The sequence below is a fragment of the Equus przewalskii genome, chromosome 15 (genome assembly GCF_037783145.1).
Source record: "Equus przewalskii isolate Varuska chromosome 15, EquPr2, whole genome shotgun sequence".
NCBI classification, from domain to species: Eukaryota; Metazoa; Chordata; class Mammalia; order Perissodactyla; family Equidae; genus Equus; species Equus przewalskii.
This window is the reverse complement of record NC_091845.1, coordinates 42453148-42476786: the sequence shown is the minus strand read 5'-3', so window position 1 is coordinate 42476786 and position 23639 is coordinate 42453148. Positions and strand designations below refer to the sequence as shown.

The window sequence follows — 23639 nt, the reverse complement described above, 5'->3', positions numbered from 1 at the left end:
GACAGCTGACTAATGTCTAAAAACCCATCTTCAAGGATTACAGAATCTTGAGGCAGTTATATAGGGAAAATGGGCAGTAAGGAGGGGGTTTAGAAATGTACGTGACAGGCTCCAGATCTCCCATTGTTCCTACAGGTGTTCGTTCTTCCTGGAGGCCTTCTTATCTCAGCAGGGGTACATGCACAGGATCAGGGCCGGAAAATTCTGAAAGCCTGCAGCAATTTATAATGATCACATGTTAGAAAGGTTGTAACTAGGAAAGGGTTATTTAGTGTAACAAGATGGCCTCACTTATGTTCACTTACACTGGCAGAAGTTATGAGACTCCTGAGTCAGAGACAAAGGACAGTTTATTACTCACAGCAACAGCAGTAGCATTTCAGTTTATCAGCATTTGCAGTTGTTCCCTGAGCTCCGGTTCCTGCAGGGCCCCATGAAGAGGGCCAGGTGATACCTGCACACGCAGTGGCCTGCGTTGCAAGAGGAAACCCAACCCTAGTGAACCACAGTCTTTTATGATGGGTGATAAGCCTGCCTGACTTTTGCTCCAGAGAGAGACACTGTCTCTACCATCCAAGACTGTTCACAGACATCTTTGAAAAGATAGTCTGGAACTAAGGCAGTTGTGTAGGAATGTGAGAGACCCTTGGAGAATCATTTTCCAAGAATCGGCAGTTTCTTCAACCGAGTCCTTAATACTGAGACTCTTAAGGTCATGCTGCAGTGGCATGCAGTGTCTCCTTCCCTTTTGTGTATGTTGATTTTTTCTAATGAGGTTATGACCAAAGAATCTGAGAGGTGAGTGGCCCTCTAGATTTGAGGCAAGCACGGGCAGGAAGGCAGGACTTGCAGAGTGAAGGGGTTGAGCGTGTGGTTAGAATCCTTGGGGTGAGGGAGATGGTCGGCTACTTGCCTTTCACTGCTCCATGGGCTTGTTTTAGGCTTCAGTTTCGTTCCGGTGGTTGCCAGGTCCCATGTACCAAAGACATGGGAGAGCTGAGAGTGAGGATGCTGATTGTTGTGGTTGTCTTACTTGAAAATAAAACATCTTTTTAAGTGAGGAGAGAAGTTCTTCTGATTTTATAAACATAGGCTGCTGTTTTCTATGACCCTGGTGCTACAAGCGAGGAAAAAATTCAGTCAGGTAAAAGGGTGGTCTGTGCCATGGTGTGCTAGTAAATCAGCTTTTGGGGGGAAAAAAATTAAGCCCTGATTGGGAGTGTTTGCTGGCTTCTATGACGTAAACACTCCCAGGATGGCCAATTTTCAGGCTATCAAAATGACACCCCTGAACTTGGAGCTGGCAAGAGATGGCACAGTCATGACAAATGCTAGCTGGCTCAGGTCTTTGGGCCATTTGGGCTGAAGCAGTGGGGAATCTGGTTTGGTTTGAAATTCCAGGATTGAAGCAGGAGCAACAGTAACAGCTGACATTTATTGGGTGCTCCTCAAATACTAGATACTGTTCCAAGGACCATATTCCTTATAATCCCTCGTTTTACCGACACGGCAGCTGAGACACAGAAGGGTGAAATAACTTTCTAGACGATAAGTACCCAGTAAATAGAGCAGAGATTCCATCCTGGGCAGTCTCACGCAGAGGGAGCTGTTTGACCCTCTGGCTGCTGGGGGCCATAACTTGTCCTTCAGTGTATTTGTTCATTACAGCTACTTAGCCTAACAGACTCATTGTGAGGATGAGGAAGGGCTTCTCGCTGCTCTCTGTTTGGAGACTGTGTTGGTTTCCTACTACTTCCTTAACAAATAACCAAACTTAATGACTTAAAACAACACAAATTTATTATCCTACAGTTCCAGAGAGACAGGCCTTACAGGGATGTTAGCAGAGCTGCATTGCTTCTGGAGGTGCCAGGGGAGAAGCCATTCCTTGCTCTTTTCTCGCTTCTAGAGGCTGCCCACATTCCTCAGCTGCATCACTCTGACTTTGGTTGGCACACCTCCTCTCCAACCTTGCTTCGTTAAGGACTGTTGCAATTACACTGGGCACGCCCACATAATCTAGGATAATCCCTTTGTCTCATGACCCTTAAGCACATCTGCCAAGTCTCTCATACCTTGTAAGAGAAGACACACACAGGCCCTGGGGAGTAGGACAAGACATCTTGGGAGGTGGGCACTATTCAGCCTACCACAGAGGCCAACAAACTTTTTGGGTGGAAATGAAAGAATATCCTGGGGATATTAAGTGCATTTTCTTCAGGCATTGCTAAAAGTAGGGTTTGCATTTTTCCTGGGTTGAAAACAGTAGTGGTTCATACGTAAAAGTGATTTGGACCTTGGACTCTAAGTGTAAAAAAATATTTAGAGTACATCATACTCTGAGAGAAAAAGAAGCCAGAGAGATCTGGTCCAGGAGAAGATCCCAGGTATGTGACAGCCCAAGTGTGCAACACTTTCAGAAGTCCTGGTTATGTAGATACCCCCAGGTGTGTAAGGCAGCCTAACGCAACCCACCACTTGGTTACACACATATTCCTCCAACTGATCCAAGTCCGCAAGGACAGGCTGCTGTGGGCCCTGTGTTGCCCATGGGACCTGGCCCACAGCAGGCCTATGATGGAGAGAGAGAGGGAACACACCCAGTTTGGAGACTTAGCAGGAATGCAGACCCCACAACAGGCAGAATGAATAAAAGTCCATGCGTGGGCGCAGCATTCGGGAGCCACACTCTCCTGTAGAAGTATGGATGTAAAAGTGGGCTGCAGAGAGCATTTGGATGGTACCAACAAGCTTCATCTGTAGCTGGGATTGTTTCCATGGGAAGCCTCTGCAGATTTTGTAAAATATTTCTATTTACATAGGTAACATAATTTTGCTATAGAAAAAACTTGGTAAAGAGGTCAATTTATATTACCTATCCTTGGCTGATTTCTTCTCCTGAATGTTGCTTTCCCTAGAATTCGATTTTGGCTTGTTTAGCATTTAAAAACCCCAAAAGAATGCCTGTTTCTGCCTGGATCAGTTTCTGTTTTTCAGTCTCACTGATGTTGACAGAGGCCTTGGCTTGTGTTACACAATTGGCAAAGAAAGGTCAGGCTTTGTGTCTCTTAGTTCTGCGGTGACAGAATTTCTACATGGTGACGTGTTCAGAGAGCACAGGTGGGAGCTCTCTGCAGGGAGGTGGCTGTCCAGCTGGAAACATTCTTTCCTTAAAGCCTTACGAGATAGGCTGCAACTTAAATCCCTGTTTTATTAAAGGAGAGGAAAGGTCTGGTGAGTAGAATCATCATAGGACTAGAGATGAGGTCTTCTGATTGCTAACTAGCAGGGGAGAAAGGGGTGAGGTGCGTATGTGATCGCCATTCATGCCCGGACAGGGAAGTGGGCCTGAGTCCACTCTGACATGCATTATCCACAGGTGGGACGGCTTTGGGATCAAGAGCCTAGACTCAGGTTGTAACTCAGGCTCTGCCTCCTAATTGCTCAATGATCTTAAGCAAACTTAGTTCCCTCACATGCAAAAATGGGGATAACAACCAAACTTCCCTTAAGGGATTGTTATAAGATTGATTCAATTAGTGCAAGTAAAGAGCTTAGAGCCCATGATTGCTCAATAAGAGCGACAGGCTTTAACCCTTAATTGATCTTTCCATTGGGACGACTAACAAAATTTATTTACAAATGAATTAAAGTAAATGGAAAAAACAATACAAACAAAAAACATTTTCAAAAGAGTACATAGGCAATAGAAGAAACCGTAAAGTAAATCTTGGTAAATTGGAATATATAAAAGTGAAAATTACCCTAGGTTCAAAAGTATTATAAGGAAAAGGTAAATGATAAACTGGAAAAAGATTGTAATGTGTTTGATAGCCAGAATTCATATCCTTAATATATTAAAAAGTCTAACAAATGGATAAGAAAAAATGGAGTACACACATCAAGAGAAAATATATACATCAAGTAATAAGTAAAAGGAAGTTCTGTTTTTCAATTATGAAAATTGCAAAGAAATCATAATGAAATTTATAATACTCAGTGTGGGTTAGCATGCAAGGAAACATGCTGTTGATGGAAGTGTGTATTGGTTTAATTTTTGGGGGGGGCAATTTGAAAATATGTACCAAAAGTCTTTAAAATGTCCATGAAATGGACGTTAAAAATGTCCATCTGATCATTCCACATCTAGAAATTTATAAGACATTCAGAAATAATTCCACAGAGGGTTATTTTTATAAAGTGTTAAACTGACAATAACCCAGATTCCCAACAAAAGGGTAGTGCTTAAAATACCTAGTTCTCCAATGGGATATCTGCAGACAATATTTAATGACCTTAAATCTCAGACAAAAAGCTACGGGGACAAAATGAGGACACAAAGGCATTTCTAGCACAACCCCAAATTTGGAAAAATATGGGTATAGGTATACCCATATTTTAAAAAGTGTGGAAGAAAAAAAAGTCTATGGGAAAAAAATGATGGGATGTAATAATCTCGGGATGGGAATTCGCGTTATTTTTATTCCCAATAACTTTCCGTATTTTACAAATTTTCTAAAATTTCTTCAGGAGGAAAAAACATATTGGAGAGATAATTGATTGATCGATTGGTTGGTTAACGGACAGTGTTCGACGTCTCAGCCATTCCTTAGGTTCGAGTCCCGTCTGCGGTAGACATTTCGGGCCGCCTCAGTTCTTCGAGCCAGGCACCTAGAAAATGGGTAATATACTAGATTATCTAGGGCCTTCTTACTGTAAAAACACCGCTGTTTTAAGGTTTCCCGACGGAATTGGGTGGCCAGGTTACCTCTGGACCCGGAGCTCCGAGGACGGGGTTGTAGACTCCTGGCACTTTGCGGACCCCCTCTAACGCGCGCAGGCGCGCTGCAGGGTTTCCTTCTCCGCAGAGGGGTAGAGCGGGAGCCCACCCCATCCTGGGAAACTGGGACTGCGCCGCTTTCCATTTCACCACAGGGGCTTCCGCTCTACGGGAAAAAAGGCCAGAACTGCTGCCTAAAATGCGCTTTTGTGTCATCTGCTAGCTAACCTCGGGCCACAGTACACCCCGACTCCAAAGAGCCACCTTTCCAGGTGTTTTCCTATATGTACCCCATTTACAGAGACTCCTCATGTACTGTACATCGTTAATAAGGCGCTTTGCAATTTACAAACCACCTCACACAACTTCGGGTTCCAAACACAGCTTAAAAGTTGACATTTCGGGCTAAGTAGGGTTAAAATTAAAGATATTCAACTTCTACACTTTAGCCATAGTCCTTTCCAAGGAGATCCTGTAGTCTCAAAAAGAGATGTGGCAAAAAGCACACCTCGAGCCAGCCAGGAGTCGAACCTAGAATCTTCTGATCCGTAGTCAGACGCGTTATCCATTGCGCCACTGGCCCCGTGCTGGCACAACTTGCACTGTAATGTAGATCACCTCTTACACAGCTTCAACACGCTCGTCGACACAACCACGACATCTCTGCCCCTGCGCGAGCCGCCGCGGCGCGGGCCCACGGCTGCCCATGCTCCGCCTTTCCCCAGCAAACGCGCTCCGCCAATCCGCCGCGGCGACGTCTCGCGCTCTCCCCTGCGCTCCAATGCACCGCCTGGGGCAGCACGTCTTGCATTCACTAGTGCGCGCGCACTAAGTTTGTCCACCGCCGCCTCCCGTTCGCTAGCAGGCCGGGCGGGGCGGGCAGAGGGGCGGGACGAGGCCGAGCGCTGCAGCCGCCGTGCCCTGGTGACTGGGGGCGCCGTGGCCCAGGTGGCGGCGCGGGGCGGGCGGAAAGAGGAGGAAGGAGGTGCTGGTGCAGGATGGCGGCGACGACCTACGAGCAGCTGAAGCTGTGAGTCCCGCGGGCCGGAGGCCGTTGACCGAGACGGCCCGAGGGGCGGCGGGCGGGGCGGCAGGTGCGGGCCGCCGGCCTGCGGGAGGACTCCCGAGTCCGGTCGGCGGGCCGGGTGCGAGCCCCGCGCCCTCCCCGCCTTCCTCGCCCGGCGCGGCCCTTCCGGGAGCGTGTGGGCTGCGGCCGCCCCGAGGCCCCGCCCGCGTCGCCGCGGGCCGGGGAGCGACGGTCCCGCCAGCCCTTCCCCGCCCCGCCCGGCCTCGGCGCCCCCGGCGGGACGGCGAAGCTGCCGACCGGCTCCCGGCGCGCCGGGGTCGGCGTTTGGGTGCAGCCCTTCGAGGCGCGCTCCTCCCCACTTTTTTTTGGAGAGGTGGCGGCTAAATTTATCCTTACAGTTTAGCTGAGCTGGAAGGGAAGTTTTTTTCTTATTTTAATGGGCCCAGAGCGGCTGCACCTTTGAGTCCACGCACAAATTGACACACCTTTCTCTCGCTGGGCATCGAAGCCTGCCTGACCAGTCTTTAGGATGCAGGGGAAATGGAAAGTACAGTCAGTACTCGTAAGATCCTGGAAGATTTACTTGGCTTTAAATTTTACACAGCGCAAGCGTAAAGTAGGTTCTTCAGTCCGCATTGACAGCCAGAGGCTAATCGCGGTAGTTTTGGCACCGCAGATTGACTTTTCGGTAAAACCAAGTTCTTGAGGCTTTGAGAAATAAAAAGGCTTTGGTCGTTAGAGTTGTAAGTTAGGTATTTGTAGGGGTTTCGGCTTGTCCTGGATAAATAAAAAACATGTATTTCCCTTAGCATGACCCTCAGCCCTTACACTTTTCTTACCTGTGAATAACTTTCTTCTCCTCACTTTGGTTTTAATGCTTTACCTCGGGACTGTTTGAAAATCCAGTGGCCGTAGACCAAGAATGTCTTTGGCAGCGGAAGCAAATGTAATTCTTGAGAAACTTATTCCTCCCTGAATAAGTTAAAATGTCTTCGTACTTAGGCATTGGTATCACATTTCCTTTGTAGGGATATGAGGATCTCACAGTGTGGTTTGGGCACTTCCTGTGCTCCCCAGAAGCGCAAGCTCACTTAACTTTCTGGAAGGTTCAGTTTAAAGTTAGGGGTGCAGAATTGGAAGTGAGGTGCTCTGCTCAACATCAGATATTTTGCAGGAAGGATGATGATTACTTTTTACCTTTGCCACTTCTGTGTACCGTAATTCTCTTTGAAAAACCCCAGCTGCATGCTTCCCTCCACATTTTCCTCGCCAAGTTTCCTTATTCTCTCCCAGTTTCCCTTTGCAAGGTGATCACTTTGTTGGTGAATGAGTCCCACAAAGTGTTTTTGACTAAGATAATGGCTGGGCAAGTGTTTCCTGTGCTCTGCTTGCTAATTAGGTTATTGTGGTCTATCTGATAGTCACTAAAGAGTTTAATATGATCCTACCCCAGGTCTCAGGTGTGTTTAAGCAGTATGCAGCCCTGGCTTGATGCAGCTCAGCATTAGGTTACGGAATGCAATTGAATTTTCCTGTGGCAAAGATTGAATGGGATGGAGAATTTGAGAGTTACGATTGTTTATGAGCTGCCAAAGAGGCACTAAATTCACCAGTCCAGACCGAAAATAAAAAAAAGAGCTCTATATCTGTAAAAGAGAAAGGAAATTTGGCCCTTAAGTGGTGAGGCTGATGCTTTTGTATTGATTTTTGTGAGAAGTGGAAACTCTACATTTGTTTAGATGAAAAAGGAAATGTGGGGTTATATGAAAGTCCTTCTCTAATTTGTCAGTCCTTCCCTTTTTTCTCCTGGAAAAAAGTGTTGAGCACTTCTGTAAATGTGAAGACACAACTTTTGTGCAACTTTGTTTTTCTTTAGTAAGGAGTTTGTGAGTTGGAGCCTCTGCTCTTCTTCCTTCTTTCTGGCCCTTCCTGCTCTGACGGGTTTTTAGATAGGGCCTCTCACCTAAGGAGTATTCTTTTCTTAGATGCATTTGGAGGTGGAAGTGGTTTCTGATCCATATAAGAATTAGTAGGACATAATAGCCATTTTTTAAAATGTGCCTAGATGTGTGTTTTAACAAAGATCCATACAAGAGATTTAGTATTACTACTGGGTTTATTCAAATATCAAACTGCTTGGAATTTTAAATAATAATTTTTCTATATTATCACATGCGTTTTCTCCAGTTCATCTCTGTCCTGCTATCAAGTTCACCTTCCTAATGCCCTGGTTTCATCCTCTGCTCCTCTGTTTACAATTTCATCTTACTGACCGATAGAATTAAGCTCACATTTCTTAGCCATCTGTATTCTAGCTGCTTCACAATCTATCCCTAACTTTATTTCACGTAACTGCCCAATGCTTTTTTCCCCTACTCTACCAGAGTTGGCCACCCTCTTTTAACTTCAAGCTTGGACTTCTTTTGATCCTTCTACCCAGAATGCCTTCCTCCCCTCTCCCCCTCTTTACACGCTGATCACATCCATGGTAGAGCTGAGAGCCCTCAGGCTTTTTTAGTCAGAACAGACTTAGATTCAAATCCTGACCTTGCTGGTTGCTTTGTGTCCTGGCCATGTTACTTAGTATCTCTGAATCAGTTTTTCATCTGTAAATGAGAATTTACTACTTCACAAGATTGTTTTAAGGATTGAAAGAGAGTGTCAGTGAGATATCTAGCATACTTAACAGATACCTTCTCTGAGAAGCTTTTTTTTTTCCCACATCTTTCCCTTTACTGAGCTCCCATAACAGTCTACTGTCACAGGGACTAGGCACCAGACATCCACATGTTTGCTCATTTTGTCTTCGGATTGATAAACGGTGTATTTACTGTCTCGTGGACAAGAGGACTGAAAGAATCATCGATCCATAGCACTGTTTGAACCACTCACTCTGCCGCCTAGAAATGGTGAAATCATTATATAGACTTTGTTTCTCCAGCTAGGTTGCAAATATGTAGAACACATTAGACATAGCTTAACACTTTGCTTTCTCCTCTAGTCCTCAGTTCCTAGCATAAAGGCTTGTGCAGAGCAGGTCCTCAGTGAATCACCTGAGTACATGGAAAGAACTTGGCAGTGTAGAACACCGGCCAGTACTTCAAAAAGAACACAATCTGGGGCAATTTGGAATGTATTCTTTTGAAGTGGCAGCAGCTTAAGTCATTTCGTGCACAGTGTTGTCTTTCCAATGCCTCTGTGAAGTCATAGGTTGATGTATATCCTCCATCATTGTTACAGACAGGGAAGTAATTGCCCTTGGCCCCACCAGCGGGTCACACAGCCAAGCCATGGCAGAACCGGCCTTGGAACACGGCAGGCCCAGTGTCCACTGATCTTTCCATTACACTGCATTATTCAAATTACCTTTTTTTCCTCTTATCAGATTGCTCTTGCCTTAGTCCTTGGACATGTCTGGTGCAGAAATGAGTCACTTGTAATTGAAAATAGTTGGCGTGTTCATATGCATTTTGAATACAGAAAACAATATTGATTTGTTCAGAATTTAAAATTCATACTTTTTAAACATCCAGGAAGTTCTAAATATACTGTTTTACGACTCCTTTTTTCTTTTTAAACCAGTCAAGTAGGCGTGGATAATGTCAGACAATGATAAATTTGAAATGACAAAACAATTAGAACAGAAATCCGTTATTGGAAACATTTAAAGCCTGTTTTTTTCTTTTAAAAGGTTAGCTGAAAGAGGTGTATGGCAGGAAATCCTTTAGAAAGTGAATCAGGCTGCAGCTTGCCTCTGAAGAAACCTTTTTTCCTCTGTTAGGAAGTCTCCTTTCTTCTTACAAGATTGTCATAGCTGTGAGGTCAGTGGGGGCAGATGCGGTGCAGCCCTGAGGACAGGTGTAAACTAAGCTGCACTGTGATGAAGACGTTAATCTATCCAGTAGAGTGAATGTTCACATTATTCACGCATCTCTCTGTAAGGAATGATGGAGGGAAGCTAAGAGTATCCTCATAAATTTAGGCACAGATGATATGGAGTTTGTATCCAAGGCATTAGTTGGTTTGGGGCTTCAGGGTCTTGGTTAGCGCCAGGCTGCATTAGATCACTTGCGGTGCTTGTTTTAAATGCGTGTTCTGAAGCCCCATGTTAGGCCTGCTGAGTGAAAATCTCTCAGAGTGGGGCCTGGGTATCTGCAAGTTTAGCTGTCCGGATAGTTCTTAAGCACTCTGCAGGGTGCGTTAGGGCTGGGCCAAGCTGAGTGAGGCCAGAGCATACTAGTAGAAAACATTCTTTGGAGGGCCTGGGGCTCTGGAAGATTTTGCTGTGGATTAGAGTTTCAAATTAGGTGGTGTTCAGGCTTGGTCCTATGATGGAGTCTTACTTTTATTTTTATTTATTTTTTTAGATTTCTTTTTCGTTTTTGCTTATTTTTTTATTTGAGGAAGATTAGCCATGAGGTAACATCTGCTGTCAACCCTCCTGTTTTTTCTGAGGAAGACTGGCCCTGAGCTAACATCTGTGCCCATCCTCCTCTACTTTATATGTGAGACGCCTGCCACAGCATGGCTCATGAGTGGTGCATAGGTCCGTGCCTGGGATCTGAACCGGTGAACCCTGGGCTGCTTAAGTGGAGTGCATGAACTTAACCGCTGTGCCACCAGGCCAGCCCCAAAGAAGTCTTATTTTTAGAGAGAGTTTTAGGATGTACAGAGAATAGGAAGTGGGTGGGACCTTGGGGTTTTGAGGAAGAAGATGGAATCAAAATGAATTGACTTCCTAGAAATATTGGCTGGGTTTGGCATCAAGTTGGACTCCTGCGTTGTCTGAGATGAACCTGGGCTGTGGGAGACGTGCCCAGGCAGTGGCTCAGTGATGGGGAGACTGCTGGGACCCAAAAGGAGGATGGATGAGGGGTGATGAGAGGAGCACCATCTGGGTATGGGCATAGTGGGCTCCGAGGACTTTTCTTTACTTATTTTTTCCTTTTCTCGTCAAATCTAGTAAACTGTTGTGCCTATATGTTTTCAACGAGAGATATGGTAAATTTGATCATTTAGCCTTTAATTTTGTAAGATTTTTGAGGAAAAAACTTGCTACAGTTTTGTGACATGGCTATGCAAATAGTAATTTTATTTTAAATTGTAGAAACATATAACATAAAATTTATCATCTTAGCCATTTTTAAGTGTACAGTTCATTGACATTAAGTACATTCACATTGCTGTGCAACCATTACCACCATCCATATCTAGAAGTGTTTTCATTTTGCAAAACTAAAACTCTGTACCCATTAAAACAATCTGCCATTCCCTCTCTACCCAGCCTCTGGCAACCCTCATTCTACTTTCTATCTGTCTCTGAAAGGTAACACCTGGCAAAGGTCCCATAGCCCTTGGGCTAGAACTCTACCTTGATCCACAATTACTCTTATTTTTGTTTCTGTTGTTTTAACACATTTTTAAAAACTTAATGTTTAGTCTAATACCTGTATATGGTTTGAAAGTAAACAATGCTTATACTAAAAGAGCACCCTTCTGTACTCCCAGTTGCCACTGTCCCAGAGACATCTACTTTCAACTTTTTGAGCATTTTCTTCTGGTATTTTACTCCGCATTTCTAAACAACATGGTTACGTGTACTGCTGTTTCTTGATTTGTTTTCAGTTTTAGTGATGACTTCTTACTTCAGAAGATGACAATTTAACTTAGTACCTGTCTCTCTTTTCCTTGCCTATCCCCTCAATGTAGTTATGGTAAGATATTCAGTGTTCACATTGTTATGATCTTGTAGATATGGTTCAGATGAAGTCAGTAGTATATTATTATTACATTTCTCTATAAAAACGTTTGTTTTTCCTTGGAATTAAGAAGTGCCTTTTTTCTTCTTATTTACTTGACTTTTTTTAATGTACCTGTCACTGATTCATCTTCAGTTTCTGTGACAGCAGTAAAACTCCTCTCAGATGTCTCAGGTAGCTGTGGACTCATTGTTTTCTCTGAGCTCTCCCTCTGGAGCTCTCTGCCCCCCCCCCCCCCCCCCCCCCCCGCTTTGGTCTGGACTTGCCGTTCTTTAGGCCTGTTGCATAGCTGTTGTCCTGGAACCACTGTCATGAGAATTTCTTTCACTTCTCTCTAGTTTTGGACTCCAAGTCTAACTCTGTTGATTTACTACATTTTAATGAAACGCTCTTTCCTTCTAAGAAAGAGGGAAAGAGAGGTATCTTTTGAGACATCGCACATCTGAAAATATTTTCATTCTATCCTCACACTTGTTTGATAGTGTGGCGGAGTCTAGAATTCTCACTTAGAAATTATCATCCTTTGGAATTTTAAACTCCTTGCTGTTGAACAGTCCAGTAGTGTGTCTGTTGAATATTTCAATGCTTCTTTCTCTTGATTTTTTCCCCCTGGAAATTGTAGGATTGTCTCTATATGGTGTTTTGAAGTTTTATACTTAATGTGCCTGGTGTTTGTCTTTTCCATTTATTTGATGGGCTTTTTCCATCCGGAAATTTGTCCTTTGGCTTGAGTTTTTTTGATGTTTTGTGCTTTTTGCACTATTTCTTTGATAATTTCTTTCCTTTTTTGCGTGGGCTTCTGGAATTCCTGCTAAATAGATGTTAAACATCCTTAATCGAGCCCCTTTCTCTCTCCTCCTTCCCCACTTCTCTTTCTTTCTCTCCTCCTTCATCCCCACCTTCCCCCTTCCCCCTCCTCCTCCTCTTTCCTTCTTCCCCCAGCCTTCTTCCTTCCTATGCCTTCCTGTTTTACAGCTCTTATCTTTTTATTCTGTTCTCAAGGAGACTTCTTCACTTTCATCTTTTCAATCCTTTTGTTGAATATTCAAATTATTATTTCTGCTGTCAGTCCGAGAACATGTTCTTGCTTTCTGAATGTTCTTTTTTTGTAGCGCTCTGTTCTTGTTTCATGAATACAATGTCTTCTCTCTGAGGTTATCAATTATAAATGTATTTTGAAATTTTGTTCTGTTCTCAGCATAGTTTGTTTACCCAAAGTTATTTTTCTGTTTGTTTTGAGCTTTATCTTCTGTGATGGAACCTTTTTTCAAATATCTGGTACTCCTTGGTTGTCATTTCATGTTTAATAATGAGTCACTAAAAAATTGACTGGAAGGTCTGTTCGTGGGTCAGGACTTGTCAGTGGTGGCCTTCATTCTAGGTGATTGTGCGGGAACTCAGCTCTTTCATTGGGGTGAGTGAGGGCTAAAGGTCGGCAGTTGCAGATCTTTTCTTTTGGGCCAATAGGTTTCTTCAGAGACAGTTTTCAAAGCTCCTGTGGGGGTGCGGGAGGGGGATGATGTAAACTTGGCCACCAGCATTCTGGGAACCTGACAGGAAGAGGGTTGCATGATTTTCCTAATCTTTCCCAATGACATTCTTCATGAACAAAGAATCCTAAAATTCATTTGGGGCAACCAAAGACCCCGAAGTGCTAAAGCAGTCCTGAGGAAAAAAGAAAAAAGCTGGAGGCATCACAATCCCTGACTTCAAAATGTACTACAAAGCCATAGTGATCAAAACAGCATGGTGCTGATACAGAAACAGACACACAGATCAATGGAACAGAACTGAAAGCCCAGAAATAAAACTGCACGTATATGGACAGTTAATCTTCGACAAAGGTGCAAAGAACATACAATGGAGAAAAGACAGTCTCTTCAATAAATGGTGTTGGGAAAACTGGACAGCCACATGCAAAAGAATGAAAGTAGACCATTATCTCATGCCATACACAAAAATAAACTCAAAATGGATCAAGGACTTGAAGATAAGTCCTGAAACCATAAAACCCCTGGAAGACTCTTTGACATTGAACATAAAGGATCTTTTTGAAAACCATGTCTTCTCAGACAAGGGAAACAAAAGAAAAAATAAACAAGTGAGACTTCCTCAGACTAAAGAGCTTCTGCAAGGCAAGAAACTAGGATCAAAACAAAAAGACAACCAACCAAGATTAAACCGATTCAGTCCCTTTCCTCTTCCCTCACTAAGTTGTTTTTCTCACATCTTATTCCATCTTGTGTTATGAGTTCGTGGTTGAAATGACCTGATTATGTTTGTTTTTGGTATTTTCCCTTCCCTTTGTCTTTAATGCTATACTTGAGTATTTGCTCTCCTGCTGTGATTCTACCTATTTATCTCCTTACTCCATGCTTGTAACCCCTGTCTCCCCTTTTTTTTTCAGGTATTAAGGGCCTTCTTGAGGATTTTTTGTGTGTGGGGCAGTCTCATGGCTATAAACTCCCTTAGCTTATGTTTGTCTGGGAAAGTTTTCATTTATCCATCATATCTGAAGGATATTTTCACTGGATAGAGTATTCTTGGCTGAAAGTTTTTGTCTTTCAAAGATTTGAATATGTCATTCCAGTCTCTCCTAGATTGTAAGGCTTCTGCAGAGAAATCCACTGAAAGCCTTTGTAGGTTATTTTCTTCTGCCTTGCTGCCCTTAGTATTCTTTCTTTGCATTCGCTTTTGCCACTTTCACTACTATATGCCTTGTAGTCGGTCTTTTTACATTGACATATTTAGGAGATCTGGCAGCCTCTTCCACATGGCTTTTCATCTCCTTCCCTAGGTTTGGGAAGTTCTCTGCTAGTATTTCTTTGAACACAGTTTCTGCTCCATTCTTCTTCTCTTCTCCTTCTGTATACCTATAATTCTTATGTTGCATTTCCTAATTGAGTTGGATATTTCTTGGAGACTTTTAAAATTTCTTTTTAGTCTTAGTTCTCTCTCCTCCTCTACCTGGAGCATTTCAACATGTCTGTCTTCAATTATGCTGATACACCCCTCTATGATGTCTGTGTGAGCATTCAGGGAATCTGTATTTTGTTTATTTCTTCCATCGTGTCTTTCATCTCTAATATTTCTGATTGATTCTCCTTTATAGTTTCAATCTCTCATGAAGTAGCTTCTGAACTCATTGAATTGTTTCTCTACATTCTCTTTTAACTTGAGTTTTTTGATGATAGCTATTTTGAATTCTTTGTCATTTAGATTACATATTTTTGTGTCCTTAGGTACTTGTCATTTTTTCTCTGGTCTGGAGAACTAATATAATGTTTGATATTGCTAGAGGGAGTGGCTCTGTTTTTTTGCATCCTGGTGTTATTTGATCACATTACCGCCTCTCACCACTGGGTGGGGGTCAAGAGCCCCATGTTCTGAGCCCTCTCCCTGCAGCTGAGATCCCAGGGGCTGGAGCTGCGCTGGGTGGCTGAGGGGGAGGGACTCTTTCTCCTGCATGCTTTCAGGGTTTTCTCGCTCTGCTCTCACTATCTGCTCTCCTGGGGTGTTGGCTTGATAAGGTCACCACACCACGAAAGCTTTTGCCCGGGTAGAGGTCTTCCCTCTAGGCTGCAAGGGCCCTCGGGGGGTCCTTGATGTTCCTGTGTCTCCTTCCCTGTTTCTTCCCTCTAGGAGGCCTCCCCCTGTCCCAGATTGCAGCCTGTATGGGAGGGAGTGAAGTTTTCTCTTACCCTGTTCCACCTCCTCTGAGGGGGGCTCTAGCCTCTCTGCCCTGCATCGTATGGCCGCGTGGGTCTCTCAGATGTTTTTTGTGTTGTGTTTGGATGTCCTCTGTTGGAGTATGAATGTCCTGTCCATTGTATGTTGGAGGGGAGAGATTACTGGGGAAGCTCACTCAGCTGTGATGCTCTAATCATCTTTTTATATTAAGAATAACATTAGTTATTAAAGAAGTAACATACTATTTGTGTGGAGAAGTAAATTGTGCTAACTCTGTCTCCCCAATTATAGCTGTGAGCTTAGAAGAACATAGACCCCTGAGCAGTATGAAGAGGAGTATAATAACTGTGGACTCCACTCTGCTCAGGACTGTGTAGCCATCCTCGCATTTTATCTGAAGCCTGTTAACTTGTCTCAGATGTAAGACTAAAGCAGCTGAGAAGGGGCAAAAATGATGGCTTTGTCCAGAGACTAAAGACAGCAGAAGAGTTAAACAAAGCCCAGTGGTCTGAGGTCGTTTAGTAATAGAACACTGCTGCTGTTCTCTGGAGCCCGTTAGTGCTGGGCATATCACATGTGTTCTCTTGTTTACCCTCTGCTATCACTTACCTCTTTCTAATGGAGAGGAGGCTGAGCTGGGAAGTTCAGTGGTTTGTTTAGCGACTCATGATAGTAAGCATGGAGTTGGAATTCACACCAGGTTTATAAGAGTTTAAATTCTGTAATTTTTTCATGATACTATATTACTAGAATTTGAAGGCATCATCTTTTGGTAGGATGGCACAGAAATGGTGTGTTCAAAATAGACCCTAGTCAGTCAAGGAAACATTGTTACTTAGATTAAGAAACTAGGAAAAACCTTGGTTTAATAAAATTTAAGACTTTTCATTAAAAATGGTTTTTAAGGGGCTGGCCCTGTGGCGTAGTGGTTAAGTTTGGCACACTCCACCTCAGTGGCCCTGGTTCATGGGTTCGGATCCTGGCTGTGGATATACACCACTTCTCAAGCCATGCTGTGCAGCAGCCCACATACAAAGTAGAGGAATGTTGGCACAGATGTTAGCTCAGGGCTAATCTTCTTAACAACAACAACAACAAAAAGTAAAGTTTTTAATAAGTTTTATCACTTGGAAACCCAAACACCAGGTATCAAAAAATTCAGTTGAGGGGTTGGCTCTGTGGCCAAACAGTTAGGTTCACGCACTCTACTTCAGCGGCCTGGGGTTTTCCCAGTTTGGATGCTGGGTGGGGACCTAGCACTGCTCCTCAAGCCATGCTGAGGTGGCATCCCACATAGCAGAACTAGAAGGACCTATAACTAGAATATATAACTACGTACTGGGGGGCTTTGGGGAGAAAAAGAAGAAAAAAATGATTGGCAACAGATGTTATATCAGGTGTCAATCTTAAAAAAAAAAATTCAGTATCTCGTTGAGATATTGAATGAGGGAAGCATCTCATTCCTTAATGCCAGGAAGATAAAGTGTTTCTGTTGGTGGATGTGTTTTGGCCAGGGGTTAATGTGAAAGTTATTTCATTCTACAGGGGATTTGATCACTGTATTAGTTTTCTACTGCTGCTCTACCATATTACCATAAACTTGGAGATTTAAAACAACACAAATGTATTATCTCATACTTTCTGTAGGTCGAAAGTCCCACCAGGAGTCTCACTGGGCTAAGATCAAGGTGTCAGCAGAGCTGCATTCCATACCGGAGGCTCTGGGGAAGAATCCACTTACAAGCTCATTTAGGGTGTTGACTGAATCCACTTCCTTGTAGTTATGGGACCAAGGTCCCTGTTTCCTTGCTGTCTGCTTGGGTCCACCCTTAGCTTCTGGAGACCTCTTCTATCCTTGCATGTGGCCCTGTTATCTCAGGAGCTATCAACAGCTTGTCAAATGCTTTTCATGATTGAAATCTCCCCTTCCCCTTCTGCCACAGCTCTGACTGACGCTTCTGTCCTCTTCTGCTTTTAAGGACTCATGTGATTACATCGGGCCCACCCTGACCATCCAAGATAATCTCCATATTTTAGGGCCAGTAGATCAGTAACCTTAATTCCATCTGCAGGACAGTGCCTCAGTTGAATGAATAATCAGGAGATGGGGATCTTGGGGGGACATTGTTAGAATTCTGCTTATCACAATCACTTCTAAAATGAAACTTAATGTCTGCAGTTTAATTGTTCAAACTTTTAGCTATGCAAAGTGAAAATGATTTCTGGAAGAAGTGGCAGGGTGTAACCAAGATCTCATGCTGTCTTTTTAAAGCTGACATTGTCCTTTATCCTAAAAGCTTTTTTCTTGTTATAGACTTATAACTCTACAAATAAATCATGGAAGACATTCATTTATAATTTTTATTCAAATTTTTTTTTATTCCGGGATATTTGTGTTTGATAAATCAGAGCTCTGTTTTATATAGTCTTGATATTTTGGGTGAGGATTTACTCCTAATACGCAACTCTGGTTTCTTATTTTGGAATGTAATTTTCTCTCAGATTTGCTTTTGTCATGTTATGATTTGAAGAATATATTTCTTGTAAACATGCAAATTTACATTGGTGTGAATTCTATCCACATATGTTGGAAAATAATTATCTTAGTTCTTTAAGTATTAAGAAACTTGGAATTATGTTGAGGAAAGCAGACTTCTCATTGCAATTCTGGAGCCAAAATGTGCAACCTGAGTATTTTTACTTTTTGGAATAGCACTATTGGAATAATTATACCTAATTAAACATATATAATTATTAGCTTAATACAATTGAGAATAGATATGAATTACAGTTATATAGCTAATATGTTGCTGTTCAGGTATCCTAGTTACCTATGTTCAAACAATATATTTAAATTAGGATATAATTTGATTTCAGAATCTTCCTGTCAAAACTAAATTGCTCAGATATTGTCTGTGTGATATCGATACCTTCCGTTATGTTATTTGTTTAAAGCATGAATTGAATAACGTTCTGGTCCTGTGTTCAGAGTCCTGTCATGACAATTTGCAGCTTTTCTCCCTTCTCTGTTAAAGAATGTTTTCGTTAATGACAAAAAGTTATACTTATGAGTCAGCCTTTGTATGCTCTGCCGAAGTACTTCATAAGTGCTCACGGCTTCTCACTGCTCCTGGGGTGTTAGGTAAGCATCCTCATCCCCAGGCGTAGTGAAGGGCAGAGATGTCTCCTCTTGGTTCACGGTTGTGCCAGGAGGTTTTAAAGGTTGTTTCATTTAATCTTCAAGAGGATTGACTACTGCCCCCTCCCCCAAATCTCCCGACCCTACCTTTATTTTTTTTCTGGTGTTCACCATTGTCTGAAATCACTGATTACTTGCTTGTGCACTGATTTCTTTCCCATTAGAATGTAAGCTCTGTGATCCAGGGACTTTATACCACCAGTACCTAGAACAAGGCACGGCATGGAAGAGGCACTCAGAACTTGGCGAGCGTTACATAGCTGGTAATTAGTAAAGTCAGAATTAGCACCTCTGTATTTTTTACAGCAAAGCCTGAGGCCTTGTGAGTGTAACTACTCCTAATGCAGTGCTCTTATAATTTGTTAAAGTAGTGTTTTGACTAGAGGCTTATGATCAGTTATGTGAGCCTTGGGTTTTGATTTCCCCTGTAAACAGGGCCTACGTGTGTTTGTTGATTGTGATTCTGGATGGTTGCTTTGACATTACTGAGACTAGAACACTAAAGCAGCATTGGCAATAGACTGTTTCTTATCAATGCTGTAATCATTATTTTAGAAGTAAGATAACAGAAGAGAGATTCTTTATTATTCCTGTGAACCTTATAAAAAGAACTCACGAAGTTTCTTAGGATATTACAGGTAGGACAGGATGTTCTGTGATAGCACCAGCCATTGTATGAAAGCATTTCATGTGACTCTTTCACCTCTTGAGCCTCTGTAAGCCCCAAAGAATGAAGTGGGACATCTCCTGCAGCACAGACACTTAGACAGCCTTTAAGATTGGGCGTGTGGAGGGACTTTAAAGAATGAGGCTTATCAAAATGCCATCTGATTTAGAGACAGCACTTTTTTCAAAAGGTTTTATAAAGTCTTGTTTTTTAGGTCTGCTTTGTATTTTAAAAAACTTTTTTTATTTGTTGTTTGTTTTTTATTTATCACCTACCTCCTAGTCCCTAGTGCTTGTGTAATGTTTAGCATATGACTTACCCTTAGAGTGTAACTTATGCTTGCAGAAAGCATCCTCTGCAGATATGGTTGATATGTTGGATTTTTTTTGAATGATTTAAGGCTAGAGATAACTACTGTATGAGTAGACTGTCCAGAAGTTTGTTGTATTTCTTTTTGTTTGTTTTAGGACCTCCCACTTTGTTTTCTTTTTATAGCTTTATTGAAGTATAGTTCACATACAGTAAACTGCAGGTATTTAAAATGTGCAGTTTAGGGGCCGGCTCCATGGCCGAGTGGTTAAGTTCATGCACTCCGCTGCGGTGGCCCAGGGTTCAGATCCTGGGCGCAGACATGGCACCGCTCGTCAGGCCACGTTGAGGCAGCGTCCCACATCCCACAACTTGAAGGACCTGCAACTAAGATATACAACTATGTACAGGGGGGGTTTAGGAAGATAAAGCAGAAAAAAAAAAGAAAATGTACAGTTTGATACATTTTGACATATTTTTACTCCATGAAACATCATCAGCAGTATCAAGGTAGTGAACACATCCATCACCCCTGATAGTTTCCTTGTGCCTGTAATCCCTCCCTTTTTTCCCTTCTGCACAAGTTAAACATGTAACTACTGTATGATCCAGCCATTCTACTTCTCAATAGTCACCCCAGAGAAATGAATGCGTGTGTCTGCCTTAAGCCTTGTATGAGAGTGTTCATAGAACCTTCATTCAGAATATCCCAAACTGGAAACGACCCAGATGTCCATCAACGAGTGAATGGATAAACAAATTATGGTGTATCCATAAAATGGAATACTATTCAGCAATAAAAAGGAGTGAACCATTGTATTTAGTTTGAATTGGAGTATTTGAAACAGATTTGTCTTCTTTGTTGCATTTTTCTTGATTTGTATTAAAATTGATTTTCATTATCTTAGCATCTCCCCCCAAATGGAGGAAACTAGTGTAATATTAAGAAGTTAGTTATAGGGGCTGGCCCCGTGGCCGAGTGGTTAAGTTCGCGTGCTCCGCTGCAGGCGGCCCAGTGTTTCGTCGGTTCGAATCCTGGGCGCGGACATGGCACTGCTCATCAAGCCACGCTGAGGCAGCGTCCCACATGCCACAACTAGAAGGACCCACAACAAAGAATATACAACTATGTACTGGGGGGCTTTGGGGAGAAAAAGGGGAAAAAAAATAAAAAAAATCTAAAAAAAAAAAAGTTAGTTATAGATGAACTATAAAAAGATGTAAGTTATGTTTGGATAATTAAGGGTTGATTATTCCTCTGAAAACTTATAGTCAAAAATGGTCCATACAGTTTGTTCTGCTACAGGACTTGTTTCTATAAATTGAATTGCCTATTCACGATTGGTACCTAAGAAGTGATGTCAGTGATGGTTGTGTGGGTTCAGATAAGATTTTTCATAGGCAAGGGGAGTGGAAAGAGGGAGTAGAATTAAGAAGGAAAGGAACAAGCCCTCAGGTTGACTGCTGCACAGACAGAAATTCTTTCAAGTGTGGTTTAAGAACAATTAAGATGAGTTCCTGGGGAAAAAACTAGTTCCCGCCCCAGCCTTGGTCAGCTTCTGGAGTGTTGTACTTTCTCCTGCGCCCACCTTCACAGCCTCAGTCTGCATTGTTTTAGCACTTGTAAATCTGCATTTGTACTTTATTATTTCTGTTAGTTGTTAATATTTCCAGCAGCAGCCCCTAACCATGCTAAACTGCCTGTCTGGGTTGTCCAAGTTACCTCCGGTGGAACCACGTCTTGTTTTTGTCGGACTCTGGTTACAAAGTTGCATAAATTTTGAGTAGTCTGTCCCGACGCGAACTTTACTTCCTTTATTTTTTATTTTGCAGAATGTGAAGTTTTTTTCAGGAACACGTATGTGACATTCTAACCAAAAAGCACCTGAATGTTCAAGTAGTTTACTTTGAACCATTTTCTGAAAATGTTTTATTAAAAATATGTTTCTTAGTATTTTTAGCTAATACTTAGATCTTGCTTACCAAGTATCAGATGTTCCGAGTACTTATCAAAGATTAGCTCACTTTATCCTCACAACAGTGCAGTTTGATGAGTCTGGTATTATCTTTATTTCATGGCTAAGAGAACCGAAGGACTGAGAGAATGAGTAACTCGCCCAAGGTCACACCACACAGATAGTCTGGTTGTGTAGACTGTGCCCCTGAATACTATGCTACATTCCCTTCTCCACCATGTTGGATATAAAGATTAGATTTTGTTATGATCTTCTTGTGTAAGTCAAATTGGTGGTTTTACACAAATTAAAACCTTGTCAGCATTAAATATATAAGTGAAAAGAGTTGCAGTGAATGTGTGAGGACGACACAACAGCTTCATCTGTTCAGAAGCTGGGAAAAGGATGTCAGATTTAAACACTGCTGAAATTGTGTTAATAAATATTTCAGAAGTTTTCATTTCACTTGGTTTGGTTATTTATGGTTTTAAATTTCTTCTTAGGCATATCACACCTGAAAAATTTTATGTGGAAGCTTGTGATGATGGAGCAGATGACGTGCTTATCATCGACCGCGTGTCCACAGAGGTCACCCTCTCAGGTATTTTACAGCCAGATTCGGAAGTGCCTGAGCAAGATTTTATACCTAAGTTGCAGTGATTAAAATAAATTTATCAGAACTATGTCAGTGTGTGGATCTCTGGGGGTCTTTTTGTAAAATTTAATTCTTGCTACCTTGTTTGATTTTTGTGCACTAATTTTATGTTTTCTCCTTTTTATGAAAAGGAGAAATGATCTTGACAATTTTAGGTAGCATTTTACTATCTGAGGATTTAAAAACATAATTATTTCTTTATTTGTTCCCTTATCTGTATTCTATCATGATTGATTTTGTTGATGTCTGAGTTCCTTTCTAGCCGTAAGATTTAAGGTATTTGAATGTAAGAAAGTTGTTTTAGCATCGTGTGGAATTTTAGCAGCAGCTTTTGTTTTTGAAAATATTCATGACTGTGAGGATAATTTAATAAATGAAAATAGTATATGCATCAGTGGAGGATAATTTAATAAATGAAAAATAATGTATACATCACTGACTAAAACTTGTGGTTTAGGCAAATGATGTTCCTAAGCTTTATCTATCTATCTTATCTATCTGTCCAGTTATAGTTTGGTTTTGCTTCTCTGGAGTATGAAAAACAATTTTTTTTCAATTGTGTGGAACACTGATTTCTGACCAGCTTAACATAAAATAGTTTTAGTGACAAATTAATGTGCCATGTGATATCACATTTAGAATTTCGTATTTCATTTGTTTAAAAATTTACCTCTAGAGAGAGTTCTGTATTTTTTTCTTAAGTACAATATTTGAGTAACCATAGAGTAGACATTCAGTAAACAGTAAATATCCTTTGAAGGGGTAAAGTGAAATGTGAACATATTTTGCAGAGGATAGTAAAGTGTTAGAAAGATATGACTAAATTTCCACTTCCTTGGTTATGTGGTTATTCTGGTCAGAACCATATATAGTTTTCCTTTGACCAAATGGAATTAGAGCTCTGTTTTAGTTTGATAATTTGGCGTTGCCTGTGTCTGTTGCTTGGTGGCTGCTCTCTCAAGGTAGCCTGTTTTTACCTGATGTTAGTGCACTTTTCCTCGATTTTAATCACCCTCCTTTGTCTTGTATTGATACAACCTAGTGTCTTATAAAATCTTTGTATGGATGCAGTATTTTCAGTTATTTTTGGTCTTTTAGTGACATTTTATTTGTAGGTAGAGATTGCAGACCCATTTGAATGGACAAAGCTAAAAGTCCTGGATAGTTTGGATGTGAAGATGCTACCAAGCAGTCAACAGGAGAGACATGAAGAGATAGTGGGACTGAAGCCAGTGAGGATGAGGGGCTGCCTCCCTCGCAGTTTCTCTACCAGTTTCTTTTTACCGTTGGGAATACAGACCATTGCCACAGAAAGAGGGATTTTTTTCCCCATGAAAAACTAATATATTTTCTTAGGAATTATTGTACTTTTATTGCCATTACACTCCAGTTAATATAACTTAAAGCTTGATCATTATTACATTTAAGTTTATCAAATGATCTCAGTATATTCAGGATTTTCTCTGAGCTTTTTCACTGCACTGGTATTCCCATATTTCATGTTAATTAATTGTGACATAGCATTGCTAAGTAAAATGAATTATTGAGAGAAACAGAAGTGAATTTTAGACATAGTTCAGAATTAATTAATCCAGAAT

The 23639-nt window shown here is 41.8% G+C and overlaps 1 protein-coding gene, 1 long non-coding RNA gene and 1 other non-coding gene across 3 annotated transcripts in view; 1 reads left to right on the top strand and 2 right to left on the bottom strand.

Annotated features, from left to right (window-relative positions):
- Positions 1-3613: 3613 nt before the first annotated feature.
- LOC139076157 (uncharacterized) lies at positions 3614-5596 on the bottom strand. The gene is made up of 3 exons (XR_011527474.1): positions 5289-5596; positions 4769-4946; positions 3614-4671 (listed from the first exon to the last, which is right to left on the bottom strand). It is a non-coding gene; the product is annotated as an uncharacterized lncRNA (long non-coding RNA).
- On the bottom strand, positions 5291-5363 carry TRNAR-ACG (transfer RNA arginine (anticodon ACG)). Its single transcript has one exon. It is a non-coding gene; the product is annotated as a tRNA-Arg (tRNA).
- The window catches only part of SACM1L (SAC1 like phosphatidylinositide phosphatase), a 61075-nt gene continuing 43018 nt past the window's right edge, over positions 5583-23639 (top strand). Inside the window, exons 1-2 of the mRNA XM_070577157.1 lie at positions 5583-5810; positions 21890-21987. Coding sequence (XP_070433258.1) covers positions 5779-5810; positions 21890-21987 — 130 coding nt within the window. The 5' untranslated portion in view covers positions 5583-5778. The remainder of the gene's footprint in view (positions 5811-21889; positions 21988-23639) is intronic.